Source organism: Callospermophilus lateralis, chromosome X (genome assembly GCF_048772815.1).
Source record: "Callospermophilus lateralis isolate mCalLat2 chromosome X, mCalLat2.hap1, whole genome shotgun sequence".
Taxonomy (NCBI): domain Eukaryota; kingdom Metazoa; phylum Chordata; class Mammalia; order Rodentia; family Sciuridae; genus Callospermophilus; species Callospermophilus lateralis.
The window spans coordinates 121,967,517-121,979,059 of record NC_135325.1 but is presented as its reverse complement, the minus strand read 5'-3'; the positions used below and the strand labels follow the sequence as shown (position 1 = coordinate 121,979,059).

Here is an 11,543-nt window from a genome sequence, read left to right as displayed (position 1 = left end):
TGCTCCTGATAGTGTAGCGCCATGGCCAGTGAGTGTGTCAAAGAGCACTCTGAAATCCAGGTGGCCTCGTTGGTCAGCGAAGAGCCAGCGAGCAAGCCCCTATCTCATCCTTCACCTGATCCCAAGGTGGATTCAGGACAGGGTTTGGACGGGTATGGTGACCAAGCCCTGAGCCAAGATCCCGGCTCCCAAGAGAGCCAGCCACCGGAAGAACCGAGCCAGCCACCAGAAGAACCGAGCCAGCCACCAGAAGAACCGAGCCAGCCACCAGAAGAACCGAGCCAGCCACCAGAAGAACCGAGCCGGCCGGTGACCAGCGAGGAAGGCACTGAGAACCTTCTCGGGCTCTCCTTCCCCAGAAAGCTTTGGGCAATAGTGGAGGATGACACCTTCAGGTCTGTGTGCTGGGGTGGCGAAGGAGACATCATGGTCATCGAGGCTGACCTTTTCCAGAGAGAGGTCCTTGGCCGGAGGGGCGCAGAGAGGATTTTTGAAACTGACAGCCTGAAGAATTTCATTCGCCAGCTGAACCTCTATGGATTCAGCAAGATCCGCCCGAAAGATGCATCAGCTTACTCTCGGGGGAAGAAGAGAATGATGGTAAAGTAGAAAGTACTCCTGTCACCCACTGTCCCTGTTTCTTGAATGCCTTCCTAGCGCCCCCAGATGAATCCCACTGCAAGGGCTCATTTCCAAGGATCACTGGTCTAGTGTGGTAGATCACCTATGGAAAGATGAACATTCAGCATTTCATGTTAAGTGACAACCCTTTAGAGATAATCTGAAGGCAAGAAAAAAAGGGCTGAGAGGCCAGTTACTGTCATGCATGTGTTTGACCCCCTTGACCTATGAATTTTCTTTAGTGAGGTCATGCAGGAAGGGCAGCCACACTGGCCGGGAACTTGAAAATGATTTCCTCCATTACAAACCAAGTCCATTAGGATTCTGGGTGGGGGTGGTGGGCGGAGCAAGGCACCCTTTACCCCAGGAAGGCTAAAACTTTTCCTTTTGTTTCAGATCTACCGCAACTCCAATTTCCAGAAAGACAAGCCAGGGCTCCTGGAAAACATCCGTAAAAAAGGAGAAGCAAGAAGCTCTGCTCAGCGTGGGACCTGCATACCAACGCCACTGAAGAACCCGGCTGCTGGGCGAGAGAGCCGCGCATCATCTGCCAAGAAAAAGAAGCTGGTCCCTACCAGACGCTCCCCACGCTTCCACCATGAGGTCAAGGCAGAGCACGAGCTGCCCCAGAGGGAAGCCCTGGACGACCAGGGGCCCAGAGGCACACAGCCCTTCATGCCCTCTGGGGTGTGGGCGATGAGCAGTGTCTCTCAACAACCCCTGGAAAACCAGCTCCCGCAGGAGCCAAGCGGCCCTGATGGGGAGGGCACTTCTGAAGATAGCACACCTTCCTCCCAAGCTACTGCCGGAATGGAAGGCGAGGGGGAAGTGCCCGGAAGCCCCCAGGGTTACCCTGACTATTGTTCAGTCATGTCTTTGTACAACACTTGTTATTCCATCCTGCTGGCCGCCCTCTCAGCCATGTCCCCAAGGGAGCCCCCGGAGGATGGTGAAGGTGAAGGTGAAGGCCAAGGCGAGGGCGAGGAGGATGACAATGAGGAGGAGGTGCAGGAGGGCTCCTCAGATTACAAATGTGCACTCTGTGAGCAGTTCAAGGACAACACAGGTCCTTGAACTCAGCCCACGCACCAATGATAAAAGTCAACATTTTCTAATGTTGAACCTACTTTTGGTCTTGACAGAGGAAAACAAAACTCTGAAGGGGTAAATAAATGATCTAAAGAAGAGTCGCGAGTCCTGTTCTTTGTAAGCTCCCGTGCTACTCTTGCACAATGTGGTGGCTGGTGCTGCTTAGGTCCCCCTAACCCCTTTCCTTTGGAAGCAGCAGCTGTTCCACGCCCCCAGCGGAGGACCTGGCTGGGCAATGGTGAGTGTGAGCTCAGCAAGATCTGGTCCCTGAATGGCCTGCTGGTCAGAAGACAGAAGAGCCTGGCTCCTGACCTGGGAATCACCTCACACAACTCAGGTATCTCAACGCAGGAGATTCCTTCCTGACAGGGCAACCCCACCCCAGAGTTGCCAGGAAGTCTCCCAACACACAGTGGGCCTCTCTGCAGGCCTAAAATCAGGCTCCCATCTGGGAGGGGATGGACGGTACTATATCCTGCCTCACAAGAGTCAGGCCATGCCAGTCTCCATGAGGGTGGGGGGAGCCCCTGGTCCCCACAGATAACTACCACTAGAGACTGTGCTACAAAGTCAACAAAAGATTGCTACAAAAGACAGCACACGTGTCTCTACAAAAGTCGACCTGACTCAATCACAGCAGTAGTTAGGATCCTCTGCTTGGGAAGGAAGTAGCTGCATGACATCCATGCAGAACCCAGGGACACTTTTCCCACAGCGTGAGAATGACAAGAGGGAACAGATGGCTTGCTCCAAGTCCAATGTTCTCTTCACCTGGGATGCACTGGGCCATGAACTGCTGGTCATTTCTCTAGCAGGATTCAGTGCCAGGTCCCAGACTTCCCACCATGCCCCTGGGTGCTCTTCATACACCCCAGAGCTCTGACTCAAAGAAAGAGCCGGGAAAACCCACAAGGGCGCCCCAAGCACTAAACAGTTACCATCTGGACATTTATTTGCACAATCTAGAAAGTAGCTGGACCAAAGTTAGGGGCAATGCCAAGACATTTCCTGGTGGCCTTGCCTGTCCCCTGAAGGTCAAGGGACCACACATGATCTCAACGAGCCCAAGGAGGCACTGCCCAGGGAAAGTCCGCCTTCCCCGTTCCCTTCTTGTGAGCATAGCAATCTGTGTCCACGAGCAGCGCTGGGGGCTGTGGCGATTCACACTTAACCCGATTCTCTTGGGTCTGTTTCATGATTTACTGGGTGTCTCAACAACTTTCCTCTCTGGAGCCCACAGTGGTCACACCTTGTATGCCACGGGGATCAGATGTTCCGGGATGTCCACCTCAAACACATCCTTCCCCCCTTTCTGGGGTACAGGCTCCAGTAACCACCTGGGGTTTGAAACCACTGTCAAATACTTCTGCCGCAGGTTGGTAAGAACAGCTTGATTTTCCAGTTCCACAACCTCGTCGGGAGCTAAGTTTTCCGGGTACTGCAACGTTTCTCCGATGTCCACGAGCCCTGTGCCCAAAGAGAAAACACACAGAAGGCTTTCCCTTCCATAATCCAAGGCCTGCCGTGTGATGACAGGGTGACTGAAAGGCACACTGCTGGAGCCCAAAATATCACTAAAAAGACTAAAGGCAAGTTGAGTCTTTCTCACTCAACACTGGTGACCTGCCACACTCTGTTCATGAAATCCAGGGTGACATGAATAGGAAAGAGCCCTGTCCTCACTGAGGATGCACAAGGGATGGGTGGGCCCCATAAGACTGCTGAGGTGGCAGTTACATATCAGAAGGGCACCGTGCCTGCAGGGGTAACCACTGCCAACGGGACGCCTCAGCAGGTCACCAGGTGGCAGGTGCCAACGCGGGACCTGGACAGCTGAGAGGTTGGGCACGCGCCCAGGGAACATCACGGGTGTGGCAGGCACATGAAGCCGGGCAGGCAGCCTCACTCTAGAGGCCACTCAACTGGAACGGCATGCAGTGCTGTCCCTTCTGGACTTGGAGGCATGCACTCAGTGGCCACGTGCCACAGACAGACACCTCTCAGATCACAAATAGCAACTGCAGCCCAGAGGAGAGAGGTGATTTACCAAGGTTGTGTGCAGCCAGGCCCACAGGCCCCCAGGCCAGTGCCTCTTGCAGCCCCTCCAAAGGTGTGCTGCTCAGGGAAACCGCAGCAAACATGCCCACCAGTTCAAGGGAAAACAGAACAGAAGCCATGAACCTCAGAGCACCATCCGGGGGGCAAATCTGGAGCTCTCTGCACCCTGGTTGGCACGCCCCCACTTACCAGCTATCACTCCTCGGCCAAACTTCTCCCCTTCCCAGAGTAAGGCCTGGATCTGCCCAGGGCTCATCTGCAGCCTCTCCACCAGCAGCTCCCTCCAGGAGCTGTCTTCCCAGTCCCTCTGAGCAATGTGGATGGCAATGGTGCAGTTCTGGTGGCTCTTCAGCAGGGGATGCCACCGCGTTTCCAGGGTCTTGACTCCATTCAAGACAAAACCGGCATAAGGCTGCCGGAAGGACAGGCAGGAAAACTTCATCTTCTTCCCTTTGGGCTCACAGCCAGCAAAGTCTTCCTTCCCCCGGGCCCTGAAACCGCACTGACCTTGAGGGCTCGCTGCTGCTTCTACCTGTCACCGCACAGTCACTGAGGCCCTGCTCCACCATGGGCTCAAGGCAGGGTGCTGGGGTTCGGAGGATTCCGTTCCATCCTGTGGAGTCTTTGGCGAGCACGTGGAGTAGGATGTCAACAGCTAGAGAAAGGCACAGGCAGGGCAGTGTGTGGTCAGTAGCATGACCGGAGTCACCATGTCCTAGGTGAAAACAGAGGAGGGAGGCCCCCTTTGGCCTACTCGGGGCTTCACCCTGAGTGGGCTGCCTTTGGCACAGAGGAACAGGCCTGGATCTCTCTCCTCCTGCCTGCCCACATCACCCCAACACCACTCTCCGCACCTGGCCACGCCACCACAAGCGTTGCCGTCCCTCAGTGTCTGGCTCCCACCACTGCAGGCTGCTGCGCACGATTCCTGGGTGTCCAACATTTATCGATTCCTATGTCAGAACTCCCTGTGATGTCAAGTGGCCTGTCAGTATCTATTCCAGACCCACTCGGGTGTCATGCTCCTCAATCCCCATCCCCCACCCACCTGAGCCAAGACAAAGGAATCCTGAGAATAAGAACAATTTACCCAGTGTGCATACTCCTTCCGTGTGCCCGGCCCTGGACTGCTCAGGATCCTTAGAAGACTGAATTTAATCCTCAAATGACCCAGCAGGCCCAGTAGCAATTGCTAGCCCCCCTCTATGGCTGAGAGAAGGAGGAGCTGATAGATGAAGCAACTGCCCACAGTGGAACAGACTGACCTCAGGCACTCCCTGACGAGGCCCTCACCTTTTCATTCATGTACCTCAGGAGACGACGGACCCCTTCCACAGGAAGCCTGTGCTATGCTCAGTGAGAAGCCCAGGCCCTCATCACGGCAGCCACCAGGGCTTGACGGCAGAACCTCAGCTCACTCTCTGAAGGTCATGCAGCCTCGGTTTCCTTGGGGCTGTGAGGGCAGGCCAGGTGCTGGGAGCACTCAGCCATTCCCTGGCACCTAGTAGGACAGTCCCAAATGGTGGCTACTCTCGGTAGCGGCAGCAACATCAAGCCTGGGGTCCTGTCCTCTGGCAACTCTGCCCTTTACCCATGAGCTGCCCCCTCCACTCTGCCTAGTGCCTCCCTGTACCCTCTTCAAGCCCATCCACTTCACCCCAAGTATCTCCTATGGTTTTAGGGAAATACGCCCATCCTCCCAAGACAAGGCCCCATCAGGACAAAAGAAGCCTGGCACTCATTCCTCCACCAACCCACAGCCTCCCTTTCTGTGCCAGATCTTCTGCCTGCCTCCTCTTTCTAGGGCTGGGCTTCCCCTAACAAACCATCCCTTCTCTACCTCACTCCAGGGCCTGGGCCCTGCCTCTGTGCTCTCATTCAGGAAAAATACTCCCCCCTGACACAAAGGACTCCTCTGCACACAGAGCTGTGCCCGCACATGCTGCATCAGGTGAAGGATGTTCCTCTAGCTTCTGTCTCCCTCCGCGACAACTCTGCACAGCAGAGACCTCAGCAAAGCTCTCTACGTCTCCCTCCTCACCTCACTGAACTCAAGCCCTCACTACATGAACCCTCCCCTTTGGGTTCCTGGTATCCCACAGGCACTGAATACGGGTTTGGCTAGTTCTGTCTTCATCTCACATGACTCTCAGCAGCCCAGGTCTGGCTGACCATCCCCTTTCCAACTCCTTCCCAGGCTTCCAGAGTGCTTGCTGGCCTCTCTACTACTTGGCCCACTGGCCAAACTTTCTTAGCCTCAACCTTTCCTGGGTCAGGCCAACAGACTGAGGACCCAACCCCTGCACACCAAATCCACCTCCCTTCCACATCTCTAGGTGGGGTCACCACCTATACCATATCCCTGCCCCAGACCTAGAGCTCTCCTTCTTCCCTCTCTTTCCCTCATCCACCACCTATGTCACATGGCCATATCTCCAAAGCCTATCCCCAATCTCATGCCATGCCATGGTCGGTCTACATGGCCACCATCCCAGTCCAATCTCCTACCACCTGCTGGCTTCTCAAGCAGTATCCTCATCACTGCTCAGCATGTGGCACTGCTCTCTGGCATCCAAGCTGGAGTCAGAGAGACCCCAATTCAGGGGCAAACACATCATGGCATTCCTCTGCTGAATCCTTCCAAGGGTTCCTGCCCAACCAGGGCAGAATAGACACTTCTCACCAGGCCCACAAGCTCCCTCCTGATCTGGTTCCTTGCCCCTGCCATCAGACCTCTTTTTCCCCTTTATCCACCTCCCTGCTGCTGCACAGGCCTGTCTTCCATCCCAGGGCCAGTTCCTACCCCAGGGCCTTTGTTGGGTCCTCAGGGTTTCCCTGTGTCCCCTTAGAAACCCTATCTTGAAGGGCTCTACCCCCAGCACCTCACACCACAACCATAAATATAAAGATGGATGTTTTACAAATGGAATCCAGTAAAATTCAACTGACTAGGGTGGCCCACATCCAGTATAGATGGTGTCCTTACAAAACTGGGGAATTTAGAGGTGTGCATACACAGAGGGAAAACACCATGAGAAGATGAAGGCAGAGATTGGGGTGATGCTTCCTCAAGTCAAGGAACACCGAAGATGGCCAACCGACAGCCAGAAGCTGGGAGAGGGATAGAGCAGATTCTCCAAGGGCCCACAGAAGACACAGAGCCCCCTGACACTTTGGTTTCACATTCCAGCCTCCAGAAATGTGTGGGCATATCTTCCTGTTCCTTAAGTCACCCAATTTGTGGCACTTTCTTATGGCTATCTTGGCAAAATAATAGATAGGTGTGAGGTGTTCCCCACCCATACATCTCCACATAGTAGGGCCAGACCTTTCCATTCAATAGCACTTCAAGCACATTCTTCCTCTCTGTACCTCTTGATCTGCGTCACTATTCGTCCTCTGGATGGCATCCCACTCTCGGTGGTCCCATCATTTACACAACCATGCATTGCTCTACTGATGGATACTTAGAAACTGCTTCCCACTTTCTGCCACTAGAATTGATATTCTTTGTCACAAACTGGTTGGCATACACATCAAAGATGCTGAAATATGCCAGCAAGTGGCCTTCCACAAAGACTCGCCCAACCAGTGGTGCCACTGTCCCACACACAGCCCACAGCATCATTATCCTGCTGATGGGTGACAAAGGATCCCCCATCCTCATGACTTATGAAGAAGGCAGAATGCCTCTCACCAGGCCTCGCCATTTCTATCTCCTCTACTGAGATACGTGACCAGAGTGAAGGTCTGCCTAGTTCCCGCCACTCAGCTTCTGGGCTGACAGCTTCCTCATGGACACCACAAAACCACAACTCTGAAACATGACCTGCGTGGGTGGACTCCCTAGTGACAACTAAAGGCAATCAGGGGGTTGAGCCCCCTCCTGCCTGGGGCTGTAGAGGGTCCCTGCCTGGGGCTTGAGGGGAAAGCCCCATTCTGCTTGTCTCAGCTTCTTCACCTGCACAAGGACAGGAGGTAAGGAGGACAGGTGAAGGATAAGACAGCAATGCTGTATGGTGGCACCAGAAGGCTTTCTACTCAGTGAGCACCAATGACCAGGACTATCTGGGAGGGCATGTTTCAAAGGGAACACACATGTGCACCTCACCAGAGCTTGGGTCTGCTACCGATGATGCCCATGACAGTGGGGCTAGTCCCGTCTGGGTCAAGGATCACATGATGTATCAGTTAGGAGGGTGGGAAGTCAGTTCGGGAAAGGAGCCCTGCTCTTAGGCCAGGACCCAGGATCCAAGAGCAGAAAACTGGCACCTCTCCTCACATGGTCTCAGGGCAAAGGTTTGGAGGCCCCAGATCACATCACCCTCACTTTAATTCTGGGCAGACCACACAGGGCACAGCGACCCAGTGCACAGAGCTGAACATCTCATCGCCTGGGGTCTCAGGGAGTCCACAGCTCAAGGTAAGGTGGGGCAGGTGTGAGTGGAGCACCACACTAGCTGTGTGCTGGCAGAAGCACATCACAAACACGCACTTGGCCAAAGAAAGGGCGTGAAGCCTGTCGGAGTAGGGGCTGACAAGGGCTCCACTGCATGGGTTTTGAGTCCCACTTCCAGGGAAACCCCAGTCCAGAGGCACCTTAGGAGAAGCGAGGAGCACACAGGCGCCCGCAGGCGTGATCCTGGCTCTCTTAGATCGCGGGCAGTCTCAGGACTCTGGACTCACTGGCACTGGTCCAACTCCGACCTGCGACCATCGGACCGGACAGTCCACCGCGGCCCAGGAGAGGCCACCAGCCCTGGGAAGGGCTCCGCCGGCTGGTGAGGAGATGATGAGGCCCAGGAGAGCGCTGGGCCGGTGTTGGGGCTGCGCTGCTGCCGCCTCTGGGACACCTTAGGTTGTGGACAGGGGCTCGCAGGCATTAACGCTGGCGCCTTAGCCCAGCCCCCAAAGTCCCTTCGAGCAGGAGCACAGGCAGGCACGCACCCACGCATGCAAGCACGCCCACACGTGATTACGTACACCTCACGTAGGTTCGCGGCTTGTTTGTACCCAGCCAATCAGGCCGACGGCCTGTAGCCACGTGCCACGGATAGGGAGCCACGCAAGTACGTAATCACGCACTCATGACAGCACGCACTTCCTCCCCAAGCGGCAAGGAGAAAATGCTGTTGGACTCCCTAGGCCCTGACACCCTGGCCCATCCCACCAGTCCCGTGACCAGGAAGAGGGAGTAGAGTTAGACAAGGACCCATGGGAGTAAAAGGAAAGATTGGAATGAGACCAGCCTCAGAGAACGTTAGGGACGGTGCTGCGGGGAGGGTTGGAGCTTAGAGAGGAGAAAGGCCAGCCATGACAGAGTGCTAAGGTAGGAGTTTTGGGCGGGTTGAGTATGGAGGTAGGAAGGGGGGACATTGCTGAGGTATAAGCTGGGGGCGCGGGGGGGGGGGCTGCCAGGGTAGCTTTTGAGCTAGGCTTCTTGGAGTGAGGCAGGAGTTGGGGCGGGGCTTTGAGGAATGAGAATGAGTTGGGGCGTGGCGGGAGGAGTGACGTAGGCGTTGGAGGCATGTCAGTGGGAGGAGCTGGGCGGGGCTGCGGGTGGAGCTGTTCTGGGCTGTGAGGAGTGAGATAGGGGCTGTGGGGGGGTTTGTCCAGAAGAGCTCTGTGGGGCTTAGGTAGGAGTTGGGGTGAGTGACATAGGCTCTGGGGTCCTGACAGCAAGGAGTGAGATAGGAGCTCTGGGTGGGCTTGTCCAGAGGAGCTTGGCGGGACTGCAAGGAGTGAGGTAGGAGTTGGGGCGGGGCTGCAAGAATGAGGTGGTATTTGGGAGCGGGGCTTTCAGGAGTGAGGGAGGAGTTGCGGGCCTGTTCGCGGGAGGAGATGGGTGGCCTGGGGTTGGAGGTGTGCTGGGCCCAGAGGAGTGGGGTGGGTGTTTCGGGCAGGCTTGCAAGGAGGAGCTTCCCGAGGCTGCAAGCACTAGAAGTTTGGGGCAGGGCTGTGAGGAGTGAGGTAGGAGTTGGTGGCTGGCCTGCAAGGAATGAGAAAGTTAGGGGCGGGGCTTAGCGTGACGTAAGTGTTGGGGGCGTGTTAGTGGGGGAGTTGGGAGGGGCTGCGGGTGGAGTTGGGCTTGGCTGTGAGGAGTGAGAGTTCTGGGCGGGGTTGGGGAAACCAGTAGCCGAGTCCGGGGCTGCAAGGAGGTAGGAGTTGGGGCGGGCCTTTGAGGAATACGTAGGTGTTGGGGGCGTGGCTGCAAGGAGTGAGGTGAGTTTGGGGCTGCAGGTGGAGCCAGGAGGGCCCGCCGGTGGAGCAGGGTGTGCGGGTGAGTAGGGGTGGGGACCGGGTGTGGGAGAAGCTAGATGGGACCGTGAGTTGTAGGGCGGGAGTTGGCAGCGGGGCTGCAGGGAGTGAAGTAGGTGTTGGAGGCAGGTCTGCGGGTAGAGTTGGGCGGGGCTACGTGGAATGAGAGAGGAATTGGGAGCGGTGGTGCCAAGGAGTGAGGTGGAGTTGAGGATGGAGCTCTGGACTAAGGTAGAAGTTGGGGCGGGGCTGTGAGTAATGAAATAGAGTGGGAGCTCATCTGTGGGAGGAGCTGGGTGGAGCTCAAGGAGTTATGCACTGTTTGGGAGCTGGCCTCTGTAGGAGGTGGCTGGGCGGGGCTGAGTGCTGAGTTCCTGTTGGGACTGGGCTGAGGGAGAAGTGTTGGAGCGGGCCTGGGTGCATACCTGTAATCACAGTGGCTCTGGAGGCTGAGTTGGGAGGATCGCGACTTCATAGCCAGCAACAGCTAGGGGCTATGCAACTCAGTGAGTCTCTGTCTCTAAAAATACAAAATTTGGCTGGGAATGTGGCTCAGTGATTGAGTGCCCCTGACTTCAGTCCCTGGTACCAAAAAAAAAGAAAAATGTGGAGCTGGGTAGGGCTATTATTACTCAGGTAGGAATTGGGGTGGGGCTGAGTTTTAATGTGTCATGGGGGTCTGGCCACAAATGGAAAGGTAGGAGTAGTTGTGGGCTAGGTTCAGGGGCAGGAGTTGGAACTTGGGAGCAGGGCAGGGCTGTGAGTTCCTATGCAGGAGTTGTGGGTGGGGTTGAGAAACCCAAGCAGAGTGGGGTGGATTTATGGAAGGACTAGGGAAGGGCTTATGAGTGGTAAGATTTCAGATGAGGAGCATGGCTATGAGAGGAGCTGGGCACAGGTGTGAGAGCTGGGTTAGGAATTGGGGGGGAAAGTGTGGGAAGAGGTGGGTGGGTCTATGAGCCCTTACTGGAGCAGGATGGGGGGCAGCTTTGTGGGAGGGGCAAGGGAAGAGCACAGAGTTTTATGGGAAAGAGTTGTGGTTGTCTTTTTTTTTTTTTTGGTATTAGGGATTGAACCCAGGGGCACTCTATCGCTGAGCCACAAGCCCAACCCCTCCCCAGCCCCCCCCCCTACTTTTAATATTTTATATGGAGACAGGTTCTCACTGAGTTGCTTAGGGCTTCACTAGGTTTCTGAGCCTGATGAACTCGCCATCCTGCCTCAGGATCCCAAGCCACTGGAATTACAGGTGAATGCCACCTGACCTGTCTCTGAGGTTGTCTTTATAGGAAAGAGCTGGGGCAGAAGTAAGTATGCAAGATCAGGGTGACTTGTGAGAAAGGTGAGCTAGGAGCTAGCACAGAACTGGGGGGGGGGGAGGGCGGAAGTGGGGGCAGATGTGGCTGAGGAGACGCTGATTATAGCGAATAGGCAGAGCTGTGGCTAAGAATTGGGGAAGTTGCTGAATGCTCAATCCTCTGGAAGGAGCTGGTGCAGAGATGCAGGCAGATCTTTGG

General features: G+C 55.7%; 2 protein-coding genes across 4 annotated transcripts; one reads left to right on the top strand and one right to left on the bottom strand.

Annotated features, from left to right (window-relative positions):
* Positions 1-21: 21 nt before the first annotated feature.
* Positions 22-1,695, top strand: LOC143638711 (heat shock transcription factor, X-linked member 3-like). The gene is made up of 3 exons (XM_077106521.1): positions 22-221; positions 303-600; positions 1,018-1,695. The coding sequence occupies exons 1-3, from the start codon at positions 22-24 to the stop codon at positions 1,693-1,695; spliced, it is 1,176 nt and encodes a 391-aa protein (XP_076962636.1).
* A 961-nt stretch (positions 1,696-2,656) lies between these two features.
* Positions 2,657-8,727, bottom strand: Eola1 (endothelium and lymphocyte associated ASCH domain 1). Of its 3 annotated transcripts, XM_077106609.1 has the most exons (4): positions 8,455-8,727; positions 4,623-4,736; positions 3,958-4,423; positions 2,657-3,177 (listed from the first exon to the last, which is right to left on the bottom strand). In XM_077106609.1, exons 3-4 carry the CDS (start codon positions 4,208-4,210, stop codon positions 2,954-2,956), a joined length of 477 nt encoding a protein of 158 aa, XP_076962724.1. In that variant the 5' UTR covers positions 4,211-4,423; positions 4,623-4,736; positions 8,455-8,727; the 3' UTR covers positions 2,657-2,953. The 3 variants fall into 3 exon arrangements, with proteins under 3 accessions (XP_076962724.1, XP_076962722.1, XP_076962723.1); XM_077106607.1 differs by lacking the exon at positions 4,623-4,736 and having other exon boundaries at positions 8,368-8,727; XM_077106608.1 differs by lacking the exon at positions 4,623-4,736.
* Positions 8,728-11,543: the final 2,816 nt, after the last annotated feature.

Coding starts and splice junctions, on each gene's coding strand:
- LOC143638711 (XM_077106521.1), top strand. CDS start 22: ATGGCCAGTGAGTGTGTCAAAGAGCACTCTGAAATCCAGGTGGCCTCG. Junction 222..302: donor CCACCGGAAGAACCGAGCCA/GCCACCAGAAGA, acceptor AGAAGAACCGAG/CCGGCCGGTGACCAGCGAGG. Junction 601..1,017: donor GGGGGAAGAAGAGAATGATG/GTAAAGTAGAAA, acceptor CTTTTGTTTCAG/ATCTACCGCAACTCCAATTT.
- Eola1 (XM_077106607.1), bottom strand. CDS start 4,210: ATGAAGTTTTCCTGCCTGTCCTTCCGGCAGCCTTATGCCGGTTTTGTC. Junction 3,178..3,957: donor TGGCCGAGGAGTGATAGCTG/GTAAGTGGGGGC, acceptor CTTTGGGCACAG/GGCTCGTGGACATCGGAGAA.